The 17,569-nt window shown below is 42.7% G+C and overlaps 1 protein-coding gene across 2 annotated transcripts in view; it reads right to left on the minus strand.

The window, feature by feature from the left end:
* CLDN10 (claudin 10) overlaps window positions 1-17,569 on the minus strand; it is a 107,179-nt gene that overhangs the window by 40,543 nt on the left and 49,067 nt on the right. Inside the window, exon 1 of one of the 2 annotated variants that reach the window (XM_061629360.1) lies at window positions 1,928-2,469. The exons of the other annotated variant lie outside the window; for it this stretch is intronic. Coding sequence (XP_061485344.1) covers window positions 1,928-2,147 — 220 coding nt within the window. The 5' untranslated portion in view covers window positions 2,148-2,469. Of the gene's footprint in view, window positions 1-1,927; window positions 2,470-17,569 lie in introns of those variants that run through there. 2 annotated transcript variants of the gene reach the window in all.

Consider the following 17,569-nt stretch of genomic DNA (forward strand, 5'->3'; position numbering starts at 1 on the left):
CGCTAGACTTGCTTCCAATATTTTCTTAAAATCGATAGCACTAATTGCACTAATTACCTATGGTACACTATTATACCATATGTACTGCCACCCATTCACTATGTATAGCCAGAATGAGGAACCTGTGGCCCTCCTTAGTGGTTGGATTCCAGTTCCTACCAGCTCCAATGGGGATCACCACCAGGCAAACATGCACTCTTACCTAAACACCCTTACTTGGAATTAAGTCCCAGTGAACTCTACGGGACTTCACTCCAAGTAAATATGGATAGGTGCAGAATCTTCACACTTTTGCACACAAGTAACTACATTTTGAGTTAATAGGTATTTAGTAATAAAGGCACTGTGCATTATTTGTCAGATTACACTTCATTTCATCCACTGCATTATTAGCAAAATAGCTTACATACAGTTTAGAAAGGGATCAAGAATATTGAAGCTCCAGATTGCAACCCCCCCCCAATTCCAAACACACCATTACACAAAACAGAGTATCCAGGGTAGATATGAGAAGTGCAGGACCAAAATCTGCCCAGCTCCTCTGTACTATGAGCAAGTGCTTGAGGGATACCATTTAAGTACTCTCAGTGGCATCTTCCCAAAGTGGTCCAGCACAGAGACCAGATGGTGATGGGGACAAGAGATGCCAGAAGGCACCTGGAGGCAGGTGACAAACAGGGAATCACTACATGTCCTTGTATGGATAAGTCACTCTTGACAAATCAGGTCTTGCATTGCTTGTTTGGGGGCAGGGGTTGTTGCAGAAGAGATGGCTGAATGGGCAGCTGTGAAGAAGGTCTGCTTCAGCTGTTGATCTCCACCCTCTTGCTTATTCCTCCCACCCCACCTGCATATGCATAAAGAGGAAGAGGTAAACACAAAGCTACCTGGCAGAGAGCATATCCGGGAGTTCTCTTAGAGGTACCGGCATATATTTGTTTCGATACGTGGACATTCTGAGGAACTAGTTTATATGCTTGTCTGTTTCATAAGCTGAGAGCAATATTTTAAAAAGCACTACATTCCAGACGTTGGGTTTTTTGGGGAGGGGGGATTTCTATTTGTTCATTCCTTTCATCGGATCCCCAGGTGGAGCCAAGGACGGCTTCTAGACAAGAGGCTTGAATATTGTCAAAAGCAGTCCGAGACCAAAAAGCAGTAAGAGCTTCAAACATTTCCTCTTATACATACAAAGAGCAATCAGCAGACCTATCCGTTTAAAAACAAAACACATTTAGTTCTCCTGGCTAGCTAGTAAAGTTTGGGAACAAACTATTAGCGCAAGAAACAGGGAAGTGGTTCACAACTGTTGATATATTTGGCAAAATATGGGGGGGTGTTGTGCACACCACTGTGTCAAACCCCATTTTCCACTAAACTAAAACCCAGACTGTAAATAATGTTAAAATGAAGAAGACAAAACTGTCAAAACAAGCTCAAACTACATGGAGGGCAAAGATCTCAGAATGCTTTTATGGGGTGTATGTTATTATTAGCATCATCATCATCCAAAATATTAAAAATCCCGTTCAGCCCAGTCACGTTTTAAATTCCTGAATTTTAGCAAATGGATCTCAGATTGGTTTCTATCCACTTTCCCCACAGAGTACTGTTACTTGCAGCTCGACCTTCCCTGCGCATCTTTACTCGGATGTAAGCCCCACTGAGTTTAATAGGGCTTACTCCTCAGTAAAGTCCGCAGACGATTGCAAGCGGCACGTTTCCCGCACGCCAGACTGCGTGGCCATGTGAAGCGTACGGAGCTGTCCTCCCTCTCCCTCTCTGTCCCCCTCCTCCCCAGCCCAGGATCTGAAGGCATTCAAGGGCGCATGGAGTGGAGACCCATCGACTTTTACAGAAGGGGAGAGCTGGGAGTTCTGATCCCGGGACAGACAAGAAGGGGAAGGATTGCGGAAGACTTGCGGACCGTCCAGCGCCAGCATAGAAGGGAAATCCTTGCAGTTGGAGACCCCGGTGGAGTCGGTCACGCAGGTCTTCCAAAGGTTGGCCCAGAAGGTAGCCGTGGTGATGACCGTGCCGTCGATGGAGGACACCTTCCAGTAGTCAGTGGGCAGCGTGGAGGACACCAACACCCAGCCCGAGATGACCAGCAGGAAGGCGATGATCTCTGCGGACGTGCTGGCCATGGCGGGAGGGAAGAAGGAGCCGAGCGCTCTGGGGTCCCACGGAGAGCGGCAGGAGGCGAGGCGAGGCGAGAGCGCACGGTCCCTCCCCGCAGCCTCAGCTCAACTTCACGACCGACTGAGCACAGGGAACCACGGCCCCGGAGGAGCTCACACCCGCGCAGCATCCTACCGGCAAAGAGGGAGGAGCCAGTGGCGCCAGGTCCAATCCGGAGCGGCGAGCTGTTTGCCAGAGAGGCATCTGAGGCTGGCGGGTAGCACCGGGGCCGCTCAGCCACTCCGTCTGGCGTCCTTCCTCCTCCTCACCGCCGTGTGGAGAGTTTTGCCTTCCAGGTAGGGCGGGCAACCGTCTGACCCTAGAAGGGAAGGAAAACGAGCACACACAAAAACCCCTGGCCTGGCTTCATTTTTATGTATTGTCTTACGGGCCATTTGCCGGAAAAGGAAGAGGCCTAGGCCAGTTTGTTTGGTGAATAAGAGTCAGCTTTTCTTTTCGTTTTTGCCAGGCGCATCGCAAACAACAAGCCCTTGGGCTCTTCCCTCAGACATCCTTATAACTGCTGGGCTGTACCATTGGCTTTGGGCTCAAGCCCCACCCTGGGTACCTGATTTTTTTTCTTCAAGAATTGACAGGCTTATTCGGGGGAAGGGGGATTGGAGTGAAGAGCAAAAATGGGCCAGGAATCCTTTTCACCAAAGGGCATTGGTTTTACCCCTTATGTTCTTATTTCCACATTCTGTAGCCTAAATGGTAAATATGTCTGCCAGAGCTTGGAAAAGTTACTTTTTTGAACTACAACTCCCATCAGCTCCAGTCAGCATGGCCACTGGATTGGACTGATGGGAGTTGTAGTTCAAAAAAAGTAACTTTTCCAAGCTCTGGACTCTGTTCCATTACTTTGAATTTATCATGTGCTGTTTACTCTAGAGCAGGTTCTCCAGAATAGAACCTTGAGCGCCTTGGAGGAAAGGTGGTATACAAATGTATACATGACAACAGGACTGTTTTGGAATTGCCTCAGGCTGAAGATAGCTAATTTTTCTTAAAGAACTGAAGCTGATGACAGAAGCATAATTGCCTGTAGCGTTCACACATTTTCTTTTTTGTTCCAGTAAGGAGAGTTCAGATGCACCAACAGCAGAGGGATGTGACCATCATGAGTGTCGCGCTGAGGGGTGCGACTAGCGCACAGGGGCCCATGGCTCTCTCCTGAATTCTTTCAGTGCATGAGGGGCATCCTCTAAACCCTCCTACTGTCATCTCTGGTCAACCAGGTTCTCAAGAAAGCACTGTAAAAACAATGTTTATCAGACAAGACAGTGGGATTACTGTATAGGCACGCCATGAGCACTAATGCTACCACATGTGTACCACGTTCTGGCACTCTTAATAACAACAACAACAAAAACCCTGTCATGTTTCTTGGGGAGTGACCATAAGTCAGTAGTAGAGCACATGCTTTAAAAAAAGAAGCTCCTAAGTTCAACTGCTGGCATCTCATTGAAAAGAAAAGAAAAAAGGATCAGGTGACAGATGATGTGAAATACCCCTCAGAGAGCTGCTGCCAGTCAGAGTTCATAATATGGGCTAGAAGGACAAGTAGTCTGACCAGCTATGAGGCACTTTCTTACATTTTCCAAACTTTTTATCTTACCAGATATAACTCAGATGTCAGTCAGTTGAGGGCTCCCCCTCCCCCCAAAAATCTGAGTTCTTAGTGACAAAGCATCAAAAACAGAAGTCCAGATGGCATATTGATCCTGCCACTTTTGGGCCACAGCTCTGGAAATTGTGCTATAAAAGCCCAAGAGAACATGTGCTGCTTCTTAAATTCAGCTACAAAGGGTAGTTCTTCCATCATGAAAATTACTTGAATAACATCCCAAACCATATTTAATTGCTTACCAGTATGTATTGGGTTGTGGGGCCAAGGGTTCGGCAGGAAATGTTTTGTTTGTGAAGGCTGTCAGACAGTCTATTACAGCAGTCCCTTTTTTGCACGAATAAAATCACAAGCACCCATTTCTAGTTTCATAAATTAAATACGGATGACAGCATTATTTGTTCTTTTGCCAGTGTAAACAGATTAGGGTCGTCACGCCTGTTGTTCTAGATTGGTTTTTGTTTTTCATTTACCCTCTTTCTGTTGGGCCACTTCAAACTCTTCCCTGCCCCTTGAAGTAACACAGCATCAGGGTGCGTTGGTGCACTTGGCCAAGGAAAAGACAGTTTGCTATTAATTCAGGGGCTCAAATGTTAACCTCTTTGTATCTAGCTGACTTTGTCTATAGACCTGAATTCTTTAAAGGAGTACCTTTCCAGAATTCTTGCCAAGATCTTAACGGCAGGTGAAGTTTTGTCCTAGGGTGAAAAAAGAATCACCAAACACATGGGTGCTATGGGGCATGAATTTGGACTGTGGGATAGATTGCCATCTTCTCGAACCTCCCCCCACCTTTGCTATGTTGGTGAATACAGATACTGCATACGTACTTGGGTTCAAACTTGTCTAGAAGCTGTACTTTCTGACCTGGAAGCATTTCATACCTAATCCCAGATGCTTGGATGCCTGTTGTGGTTATCCACTGGTAAAGGAGAGGCACTCTGTGCATTTTGAGTCCCTTTTTTTCTTTCTTACTCTCATGTTCCAGGACTGCACTCTAACATTATGAAAGGGCCTTATCTATGGCTCATATTAAATCTTGGTCCTTAACCTGAGCATTTCTGGCTGCTGGACAGTTGCTCTGCTAGGAGAGCTATCCCAGACATGAATATTATAATAGAAAACATTTTTCAGTTTCTCTAAAAAAAAAGGCCTTTACTCTACCTTGGGTTGGCTGGTTATGAGAACACCAGTTCATACTGTAGGCTGGTTAGTTGCTGGACTGTTAAACTGAGCAGGTCCAAACTGCTTTTGTACCTTTACTTTGCCCATATTTTCACTATTCCATTCCTTTGCAAGTTCTAACAGCTTCCACGGAATCCTGCATCCCTTCTCTCTCGATTCACTGTTACTCAATCTCCCCCCACCCCCGGACAACCATCATTTTCCAGTATTCACCACTGGGTGCAGTGGCTAGTAACTAAAGAAAATTTTGGGAAAGTGTCAAATTATGGATTTTTTTTAGTGTCAAACTTGATGGATTTTTTTTGTCCAGCATCATTGAATTTAAATGGATTTTAAGTTCCTGAAAAAATAGTTTTCTGATAGGAAAATTCCCATTTTATGTAGTGGGATTTGAGCTCCCTCTCTGCTTATAAAATGCTAGAGGAATTTGTAACAAAATTTGATATTCCTCTTTTGGATATCAGGATTTAATTGTTTTAAACTGTTTGTGTGGATTCTGTACAAAGTTGAAAGCTCATATTCTGAACCTTCCTGCCACAGATGCCTGTCAGGAATTGCTCCTTGTTCCTCTTCCTACTCTGGTGCACCTTCAGGAAGCCCTTCCCCCAACAGGCTCTCGCTACCTGTGTTCCTTGTTACAATAATCCTCTGCATATATGAAAAGCTATAGAATGCCCAGAATTATATTTATAATTTTTTGTGCCCAAAGATCTTAAAAATTGCTTGGCATGGTTCAAGCAGATTTTGGCACTGAGTGGTATATAAAATAAGAACTAATAAGTAAAGAAATAATACAAAATAAATGAGTAGAAAAAGAGGTAAAGCCTCAGAATGGTGCCAAGATAATTTAACATAAAATGGTATTAGCATGGTTCAATTTTTTTTACAGTCCTTGGTGTTGACCTGACTCAGGAATTCCATCATGTGTCTTCATTCTCATGACACATAAAAAAAGTTATAATCTTTGCAGTGCCATGAACAGAACATGGATGTTAATGCTTTTATTGTTGTAATGCTGCATATAATTTGAGGGGTTTTTTTTACTGAGTCTTTTGAAATATGTTTTGTAATTTCTGTCAGTGCTCCTTTCTTAAATATTTATATGTGCTTAATGTTTTCTTGTTTTTACTTTTTAAAAAATAATTACCATAGGGGTGATCAGGGATTTAACTTTCCTGCTGTGCTGCAATTCCAGTGAAATTCCCCCCCCCAAAAAAACTGCTATTTCATCCAGAGAGAAAGCACTAAGGGAGGGTGATTAACCATTGCCCCATAAGCTGCTTTCCCCCCAGCTATGTGACACACCCACTTCTGAGGCAGCATCATAGCATAGCTGTAACATAATGGCTTCTACTAGATGATTGGCAGTGAACCAGATTCTAGTTTATCAAATGCTTTTTTTTAAAGACTCAAACCACGAATAAGATTAGGGGAACGAACAGGATGAAAGAGAGAGACAGATAGAAAGATACGAGTAGAGATGGGGTTCGGTAGCTGGTTCCTATCCATTTGAATTTCAACAGTCTGGCTTTCAGTACCAATCTGCCATTTGTTGTTCCCGATTGTTTGCCTCAGGAGCCTTTTTTAAAAGAGAAGCAGCTGCTAACTATGTATTAGGTGGCAGAGAGTTCCAAGCATAAGAAGCAATGTTGGAAAGGACAGGGACAAGAGGCGAAGAACACATGAAAAAAGGTTGTTCAAAGGGTTGCAGAACAAACAAACAAATACAAGAAGGAGAATATAGGAGGAGAAGGCTCCTAAAGAAGCTTTAAAGGGGAAAAAAGTTTGCTTTTCTGTTTTATGGGGAAAGGGACTAACAGAAATTTGGGGCAGAGGAAATTGAAATATTTACTCCAAGTACCAGTATTGTTTAATCCTTTCAGCTTATCAACAGTGCTTTAAATAAACCTTGCCTAACATTATCATAAATATATGAAAAGGTAGCACAGAAACATTTTCCCTCTTTGTCTGAGGAGAAATAATAAAGGGTAGGATTGTGAGGACTGTGAATAGAAGGAAGCTTGTGCAAGGTCCTTTTGTCTAATTTTGGCCAATTCTCCACTCCTCTAGCAGCCTCCCCCCACTTGCCCAGTCATATCCCATTCTAATGAGTTTGGGGATGGCACATAGGACTGCAGTGAGAAGGACCCACAAGCTTCTTTCCATTTGTGGTTCTCAGGATCCAATCCCAACTTTTTTGGGAAACATTTAAATATTTTGAGAATTTTCTTGACTTTCAGTACCCAAACTTGGGTAAATCCTTCAGGTCAGACATACAGTGCTTGGAAGAAGAATTCAGTGGAAATAAAGGATTCTAACTTTAGATTGTGAGCAACATTTCCAAGAGTGTGAGTTAAAAATGTAACTTTCAAAGTGAAGACACAACTCTTGGGATTCTTGGATTCTCTGATCACTCAATGGACTATACACAACTGGCCCACAAACAGCATACAGCCAATTTATTACCTATTGTTTTTCTTATTTTGTAATGAATAAAGGATGCTATAACATCCATGGCTGCATTTCCCAGCCTCACATTAATTCTCATTTATTGTGCTCATGTTTTTAAATTCAATGATGCTTAGACGCAGAAGGTGCTGCATGACCATATGCAGCAATGGCCATAGACAAACTGTGCATGTCAAATGCTGCTCATTTAGCTATGCCTTATACGACTTGCTTTTTGAGATTAAATAGGTCAGGACAATTAGATAAAAAGCTGAAGAAACTGACTGGACCAAAACATTTTCTACAGTATCTTACATTTTTCTCCATTTTAATGCAATGTTATGCATAAAGTAATAACATGAAGTACAGAACAGATGGCTTAACTGTGAATATGTTAAAATATGCTTTCAAGCTGTTTAGGTATATTTAAGGATTTAACAGGCGATTTAAATAGACAGCAAACATTTTCAGAGCAGCATTCTTGCTATGCTTTGTTTACAGATATCCCTTGCAGTCAATCAATTACGTTACCATGAAACTGTTAGTATGCTTTGTATATGGAAGAAACAGAGAGAGAGAACATTAAACTCTTTTATCCTGCAAATGATAGCAAGGAAGTGGAGTGTGGGCATACTAAAAAGTCTGGATTGGCCAAATCTGACATAAATGTAAGTTTTTACAGAAGGAGAAATGTGATTGAGAGAAAGAGAGTTACTTGTCTTTTCTTTATAGAGCAGCATTTGAAGCTATGAGTCCTAGGTCCCAGCTCAGCAAACAAGTTGCTTGTAATTTTGTTTCAATTTAGCAAAATTAATCATAAACACAGGATTCTTCCAAAAGTATTGTGATGTGTGCAAAATACATGAATTTGCCAAGATACGATAGCCCAAAGCCTCACTTTAACTTCTGGGTACGGTTGCTTCTTCCCAATCAATTCCAAGGAATTGAAGGAGTACTTTGGCCCCATCTGCACTAGACATTTAAAGCAGAATCATACCACTTTAAACAGTCATGGCTTCCCTCAAAGAATCCTGGAAACTATAGTTTGTTAAGCGTGCTGAGAATTATTAGGAGACTCAAAGCCAGATTATCCATGGTGCAATTGAAGCAGTTGTACCAGGGCCTTACATGCAAGAGGACCAGACTCTGAGCTTTCAAGGTTGTTTTTTTTTAAAGTACGTAAGTAAATTGGTCTTATATTAAGGAAGTTACAAAGCAAAACATGCAGACAGTTGAGCCAGCTTTGCTTTTCTGCCTTTTCAGTGTTTTTAGTCAATGAGTGAAGTCAGAGCTGCAATTGACAAGTCAATTGTTTCAATACCAGGATAGAGAAATCCCTGGGTCTTAAACAGCAGCTACTCCCCCTTCCCTTTAGTTTCTGTTTCCTAGTCTATCTAATTTGCAAAGGCCCAACAGCAGCGGTCAGTCATGACAGAGAACACTATGTATATTTGTAATTAATATTGTACAACTTCATTTCTTACTATATAATAAAAATGTAAGACCTTCTGCCATCACGACATCATGGTATCACACAGCATGATGTGTGGGTGTGGCATGGCGGTAGGGCAGCAAGACACAACGTTGGCTGTCTGGGTGTAGGGTTTCCAAGGGGTGAGGGCAGTGCAACAGCCGAGGCAAGCATGTTGGGGTGGGAACACTGGGTGTTGTTGGATGGCAGTGGTGAGGGGAAAGGGGTTGGCAGGGAGTGGTGACTGAGTGAACGAATGAGTGGGCCAGAGATGATGGTTGCAGCCTGGGTGGGAGGCTGGCAGTGGCAGCACAACAGCCAAGGCAAGTGGGTTGGGGTGGGGACTGTGGGTGCCTGGTCGGGTAGAGGCGGTGGGGGTGGTGAGTAAGTGAATGAACAAGCACTGCTAATTGCAGTGTGACTGAGCCAGGGGGGAGGAGACCAAGTAAACACCCACAAGAATATGTGGGCAGCGGCTCAGCGGTGGCTAGTGATGGCCTTGCTGCCCTGCTTCATGGGAGGCTTCACAATAGGGATGAGGCTTTCCAGGAGTGGGCTCCCAGGCCACCATCATTGCCACCCACTTTCTCGCCTCCCCCAGTTGTTCTCTTGCTTGCTCGATCTCCAGGACGTGGTCACAAGGTCTAGAGGGGAAAGGGGGGCTTAGCAAGGTGAAAAGTGGGGAAAGGATGGGGGCTTAGCATGGGGTCTAAAGAGGAAGAAAGGGGCTTAGCGACTAATGGGGAAGGGTGGGGGCTTCTACAAGGGAAGATCCTGTCTCACTCACCTATTCGAATTCTTTGGGAGTGTCAACAAGTATATAGATAGAGGTGATCCAGTGGACATAGTGTACTTAGACTTTCAAAAGGTTTTTGACAAGACTCCTGAGTAAGCTTAGCAGTCATGGAATAAGAGGAGAGGTCCTCTTGTAGATCAGGAATTGATTAAGCAACAGGAAGCAGAGAGTAAGAATAAATGGATAGTTCTCCCAATGGAGTCCCCCAAGGATCAGAACTTGTGCTTTTTAACTTGTTCATAAATTATCGAAAGTTAGGGGTGAGCAGTGAAGTGGCCAAGTTTGCTGATGATACTAACTTGTTCAGGGTTGTTAAAACAAAAAGGGATTGTGAAGAGCTCCATAAGGGCCTCTTCAAATGAGTGAATGGGTAGTAAAATGGCAAATGAAATTCAATGTAAACAAGTGTAAAATTATGCATATTGGAGCAAATAAAATCTTAATTTCACAGTCTGAATAGGCTCATGGGGTCTGAACTGGTGGTGACTGACCAGGAACAAGACCTTGGGATCATAGTGGATAGCTCAATGAAGATGTTGACCCAGTGTGCGGCAGCTGTGAAGAAGGCAAATTCCATGCTAGGGATCATTAGGGAAGGTACTGCTGATATCCTAATGCCATTGTATAAATCTATGGTGGTGACTGCATTTGGAATATTATGTACAGTTCTGGTTGCCTCACCTCAACAAGGATATTGTCAAGTTGGAAAAGGTTCAGAAAAGAACAACCAGAATGATCAAGGAGATGGAGTGACTCCCCTGTGAGAAAAGATGGCAATGTTTGGAGCTTTTTCGTTTAGAGAATAGGCAAGTGAGAGGCGACATGATAGAAGTGTATAAAATTATGCATGGCATGGAAAAGGTGGATAGAGAAAAGTTTTTCTCCCTCTCTCTTAACACTAGAACTTGTGGACGTTCAATGAAGCTGAATGTTGACAGATTCAGGACAATCAAAAGAAAGTCCTTCTTGACACAGCGCAGAGTTAAACTGTGGCGTTCACTCCCACAAGAGCCAATGATGGCCACCAACTTGGATGGCTTTAAAGATGTTTTTAAAGATGTTTTGTTTTAATATGTTTAAAAGTCTTTTAAAGATGTTTTTGTTTGCCGCCCTGGGCTCCTTCTGGGAGGAAGGGCGGGATATAAATAAATAAAATAAATAAATAAATATATTAAAAATATTAGACAAATTCATAGAGGATAAGGCTACTAGCCATGATTACTGTGCTTCTAAAAACCAGGTGCCGGACGTTGCAGGAGGGGAGAGTGCTGTTGCACTCTGGTTCTAGTTGAAAGCTACCCAGGGGCATCTGGTTGGCCATTGTGAGAACCGAATGCCAGACTAGATGGGCCACTGGCCTGATCCAGCAGGCTCTTCTTATGTTCTTAAACCTTTTTTCTCTGAAGTAATGTAAAAAATCCTTTATTTCTTCTGTTGGTACTATAATATGCAAAATAAAAATACTGCTGCTTCAGAACAGTGGACCTGCTTGGGTTCTTGAAGCAATGAGGTGTGTTCATAGGTTAGTACAAAAAAGACTCAGGAAACCAGAAACATTTTTTCTTTTTTAAAAAGGGCAGGGGATGGGAGTACCTCTGAATATAAAGAGTAACCAGACTGGATGAAACCAAATGTCCACCTAGTCCAGCATCCTGCTTCCCACAATGGCAGCAAGATGCATCAGGAAGCCTATAGGCGGGGTTTGAGGCCCACAACCTTTTTCTGTTGTTTGTCTGTCCTCTCTGAGCATAAGAGTTAGACTCCCTCTGAACCTGAACAAGGAAAGGTGTACATCAATGGATATTTAGACCAGATTTCTGTATGGAACCTCCAGGTTCAGAATCAGTCTACCTGTGAATAAGCTGAAGTTGTAGAGGCTAACAACAGGAAAGTGCTCTTGGTCTCACACCCTGCTTTGTGTAAAAGGATAAGTAAATCAGTGCCCACAACACATGATGTACTGTGTGAAGAAGTCCTGTCTCTAAAACAATCATCGAAACCTGTAAACTAATTTCTTTTGTTTTGATCTAGAAACAATGCATAAGTTCAATGGGACTCTGGTAGTGGGCATAGGGCTATAGCCTTAGTTTCCTCTTTGTTACATAGAGCCCAGAAGATATTAGAAAGACACACTGTTCCCATTTGAGAGCTGCCATTGGGTGGCAGGACTATGACAGATGTGAAAATCAGGTGTCTCTCCCTGTGAGTATGGAATATGCCTGATCTGCTTAGCAGTGGTCACAAAGTATCATTTGGAAACAGGGAAAGCCAAACTATTTTAACAGAAACCTTTTGTTATTTCCCTTCCACTCGTCCACAACTGACTGATTTAAAAAGTAGGGAGTTAATAGGGTAGCCGCTGTCTCACAAACATGGCAGATAGGGTTGTGACTCACCTGCCAAGGGATATGCATATTCATTATCTACCAGAGTCTTTGGCAAAGTGCATCTTGGTGTTTGCTAGATACGGTGAGAGCATGCTGAAAGTAGTGTGTTGTAGTATACAAATACATTTGATAAAATAAATAAACATTATATTTGTTTTTTTAAAAAGATACATTATTTTCCGGGGAAGGGGATCCCTTTTGGGGAACTGTACCAGGCCCCCCGACCACCTTAATCTGGACCACCTCTGTTCTCAGAAAGCTAAAATTCCCAGTGTACCCTGGGAAGAGGGATTGATTGTTCAACCACTCTGATAGTTGTAGCTCTATGAGGGAAATAGCGGTCTCCTAACTACTCTCAGCACCCTTAACAAACTACAGCTTCCACAGTTCTTTGGGGGAAGCCACAGCTGTTTTAAGTGGTATAATAATGCTTTAAATGAATAAGGTGGATGGGACCTATGGCTGCCATCCTAAACATAACTAAACTGGAATAAGCTTTGTAGGACACAATGGGAGTTTCTTCTAACTTAGTAAATATGCATAGGGCCAAACCATGAATCAAGTTTTATAGCTGCTCTGAGGTTATACTGGTTAGGGTGCTTGCCCATTCATATAACTCATTTTATCTGGTATACTTCAGTTCCATGTTCCATCAGGCAGGAATAACAGGGGACAGCATTAGGCTGCATTCAGACAGCAGTTTATTACCTGACCTGATAATTTCTGAATTCTACTTGAACTTTCACATGACATAAAAGGCACTTCGGGAAATCTAATAGAATCTAGTAGAAGTTTAGCACTCATTTCTGTTTTATTTGCTTCCAGAAAAAGTCTGTTTGCTTTGCTACCCCATCAATCCAGAAAATTGCAAGAGTAAAGTAACAACATTTGGGGTGGTATAGTGGCATACAGTTCTTTCCTGTCATTTTCATGGGGGAATCATGGGGGAACAGAAGTGCATATGTGAAGAAAGTGTGGCAGAGTAGCAACATGTCTAATGATGTCCATTGTGCCACACCATGCCTACTGGTGTGAATGAAATTCAGAGTGACATGGTGATATATTGGTCAAAAAACCATAGCTCCATAATGCAACAGGTACTGCAATATGAAACGACAGAAGCACTACCATTATAATCAGTAAAACTAACAAAATCAACCCCATGTCTGAATCGAACGTTAGTGTTGTGCTAGAACAGAGATAGCCAATGTCTGCCCAGTAGGTAGGGCTTGGGAAGTAAATATGATTGAATACTACGCAACCATCTAGGACACTAGTCTTTTGCCACAAACCAGAGGATAGGGTCCACCAGTAGGTTGCACCCCCTCTTTCCCAGGAAGAACATTATGGCAATGGGAAAATTAGGTCAGCCAAAGAGCAACAGGTAAATCACAGAAGATGCAGAAGAAAATGATGTATTTATTCATTAAAATAGTCTCAATGTACACACTATTATTTCACCTTAACCACATTTTTCTCCTGGAGAAAGAGTTCTTCCCTTCCTCTGAGAGAGCAACCTAGCACCAGCCATCAGCCAGAGAAGCAGCAGCTAGCACAACTTTATTTCTTCCTTCTAGAAAGAATTCTGTTCCAAGTCTGCCAGTTGCCCAGGACAGCCTTCCCCAACTTGGCACCCTCCAGATGTTTTAGACTTAAACTCCCATCAACCTTGACCATTGGCTATGGCAGCTGAAAATGATGGGAGCTGGAGTCCAAAATATCTGGAGGGTATCAGGTTGGGGAAGACTGACCTGGGAACTATAGAAGTGAGTGTCAAGGTTGTTTTTGCCATTATCACCATCTACAAGGGCTATTGGTACTTTGGGGCATTGTTTTACTTCCAGTGATGTAAACTGTTTGCAGATCATTTAATAAAAAGATGGATTATAAATATTTAAAAACTTTATAGTTATAGGTTAAATATTATAGTGGGCACAACAAGGACCAGCTCATACTTTAACAAATCCCCAAAGGAAAAAAACAACACAATAGTGTCATAGCTGAGTTATGATGGGCCTAGATAACTTGTGATTTCTGAGGAAGGAACTGTATGCAGCTGCACCAAATCCATAATATTAAGGATGTTTTGGCTTCCACCCAGCGGCGTCACTAGCGGGAGTGCGGGGGGGTGCAGACCTCTGGTGCGCGCCCTCCCAGGGGCATGGACAGGGGTGGTTGGTCTCGCGAGCGCGCGCTCCAGGCTGGCGGTGGAAGGCCCGTCCAGGCTTCACCGCCAGCGAGCGGGCACCTGCTTTCGGCGCACACCGGACCGGGTGCCGGGGGGCAGCGGCGTCACTAGCGGGAGTGCGGGAGGGTGCGGCTCTGGGTGTCGCCCCCCTCATGGTGTCACCCGGGTGCAATCCGCACCCCGGTAGTGACACCCCTGCTTCCACCCCATTAACGCATGTGTTCCTAAAATGTAGAGACGAGCAGAGAATGTGTAAGGGAGAATCAATGGGAAGAAAAAGACAGTGCTTATACCTTTCCCATTCTTATTAGTTCTCCTCTGCAAATCCTCCACAAGATTGTTTCTCCCCCCTAAACGCACACACCACTGGCCTACTTGTGCTGTCAGATGGGAAAAGGAAAGGTTAAAACTGACCAGAGTTGATGAGCATTTTCTGGTGGGACAGAGAAGGGTTAAGCACAGTCCTATACATGTCTCCTTGAGTCGAAAGTATATTCCATTGAGTTAAATGGTTCTTACTTCCACTAGACGCAGTGAGACTTGAGAAAACATGCATAAGATTGCACTGTTTAGGTTTTATCTTCAATTAGTTTTTTCACCTACTGGATTGCCAGATCCATAATATTAAGAACATCACAAATTTAAGCACAATTTGTCCATTGGTTTTGGTTTCAAGTCCATTGTGCTATTCAATGCAAATTATATTAATCACATGTAACTAAAATCAGCAAATTATCTGGTTCATTGTTTGTTTTCAATGGGCCATAGATGAGGAACTATTTCCTCCTGCCTGCCTGAGACCATTCTTTCTTTTTCTTTTCTTTGAACTACTCCCTGTGACTCTGGTGAAACATGCTAGGTATATAACTTCAATAACTGACCATAAAAGTTGCAAGGTAAATAAGAAAATAATCTTAATCTGCAATTTGAAATGTTATTTAAAACACATGTATCTGGCTTACCCATCCCTGCATTTGTCTCTTGGCACATCAGATTTGTGCATGATGAGCATTTATGCCACTATGGCGAAGAGAGGTCAAGGTACCATCCAACCTCTTATGAACATTTTGCATGTCTAGACTAGTGGTAAGGAAAAGAGTACAGATACCATTACAAAGTGTGTAGATCCAGCTGGCTGTGCACCATCACAAGGCACAGGATTACATTCGAGCACAGCAGCATTAGTTACTGTTATCTCTGGATGAAACTGGGCAGATGTGTTCAGGTACCATCATGTGGGATGGATGAACATTTTCAGGGAAGTGGGTTGGGGCAGTACATAGTTTTGGAAAAGTCCAAGGGCCTCAAGTCTATGTGGAAGCTTTGCTGTTTGCCCCAGAAGGAAGGCCTGCTCCTCACAAACTGAGGTGAGGTGGGTGGCAATGGAGGTGAGGGCTTTTCAGTTGTGGCACCCTGCTCATCAATCTCTCTCCTAAAAGGAGACTTGCATGGTGCCCATGTTAATGTTTTTGGGTTCCAGACAAGCATCTTTTTCTTTCTCTGGCTTTTAACTTCTGATTGTGTGTGTATGTGTATGTGTGTTTTAAATTTCAGTGGTGACTATAGTTTTTAATTATTGCTTTTATTGATTAGTGTGGTTTTATTGTATTTCTTAGTTACACTCTGGACATGTTTCTGAACTGAATAGAAATGTTTTAAATAAACAGTCTCCAAGCATGTGGGAATGGTGCTCACTGATGAGGAAAGGGTACTCTGCATATGATTAGAAAATAGCTTTCTTTATTATATAAGATTACTTCTTGTTTGTTTCTTTGTAGAAAGGGAATGGTCAAATATAGGAGGGGATGTTACTATGGGCCTTCGTAAAGGTGGAGATAAAAGAGAAGGCCAAAAGTGCCTGCAAGAGATTTAGACTGCAGTTTTAAGCACATTTACTAGGGACAGGAGTACAACTCATTGAGACAGCAGGATTTATTTTTGAATCAATGTGCATAGGATTATGCTGTTAATCTACATATACCATTGCTGTCAATATTACTTCAGCATATATGGATCCATAGAATCTGGCTTTCCAATTAATTTTCTGACTCTAGAGAGAAAGAGTTTTATAAAAAGACTAAAATTTGATGGTCGATGGTTACAGTTTTATGTGTTTGTGTTTTAAATGCAAAGATCGGAAGTGAAAAGGTGAAGTGTTGGCCAAACGGAACACAATCAGGAACACAGTAATTGAGATGTGACTTGGTGAATTAATTGGTGTGTGTGGCCAGAGAGACTGACAGACTCAATTGACGAGGGAGTGGTTGGAATGAGGAAAAACAGTTTGGGTGCTGTAGCACAACAGTAACACAGTTTGAAGAAGTGGACCTTGGTCTTTTATTCTAAGGACTAGGCCTTCAGGGCGAAGACAGACAAAACAGATTTACAGCAGTACTAGGGGCAAGTTGGAAGCATGCTCACTGCATTCATCACTACACTGTGTTCAGTTCTTTCCAGAGTCAAGTTCTCAAAAATGCAGTTCTGCAACTTTGCAGCAGAAACTGGCTGTGCACAGCACTGATTGTCTGGTGCCTGTGATGTCACCACTAAACCTCCCCTTACATCTCTAAAACAGGTCTGCACTTTTAAGAGTTAATTTTATTTCACTAATGAGGCAACAAATGAACTGATAAACATACACATAGTGAATTAAAAATCTTTTAAGGTGAACAGCACACCTGAAGCTAAGAGGAGGGGCAAAACTGACAGATGTGCTAGTGTTCAATCTTCTGATATCTGTGCTTGCCCATCACTTCACTTACAAAGCTGCAGCTGAGGGACCCATTGCAAGTCCATTTTGTTCTTCAGGTTACCATCCTATACCCACAGCCGTGTAAGCCCTACAGAACACTGTGGCACTTGCTTCTAAGTAGACTTGTATAAGATTGCGTAGTGCTGCGAGTTTAGCATCCTGCTCACTTGTGAGCTATCTGAACAAAACTGTTTATAATAGTCATGATTAATCCAGGTTTGTTAGGATAATCCTGGAACAATTTTGTGGCAGTTGGTTGGATTTTATCATTCTGGAATCTGGACGTATTTGTCCAAACCTGGCAAAGTCTATTTAGTTTTTTTATTCACTAATCCTGCACTTGACTATGAGTTTAAGAACTGCAGTGAATCTCACGGCTTTGCGACCATACCTCCTTGCTTGCTTTTTTCAGTTTGGTGTCTCTTTTGTAGGTGAGATGTGGAGGGATGGGCAAAGCTCCCTTTCTCACCTTTCATGTTCCTCTTGAGAATTCAGGAACATCAGTGGGGGTGGGGGAGACAGTTATTTGGTTTG

The sequence above is a fragment of the Rhineura floridana genome, chromosome 5 (assembly GCF_030035675.1).
Source record: "Rhineura floridana isolate rRhiFlo1 chromosome 5, rRhiFlo1.hap2, whole genome shotgun sequence".
NCBI classification, from domain to species: domain Eukaryota; kingdom Metazoa; phylum Chordata; class Lepidosauria; order Squamata; family Rhineuridae; genus Rhineura; species Rhineura floridana.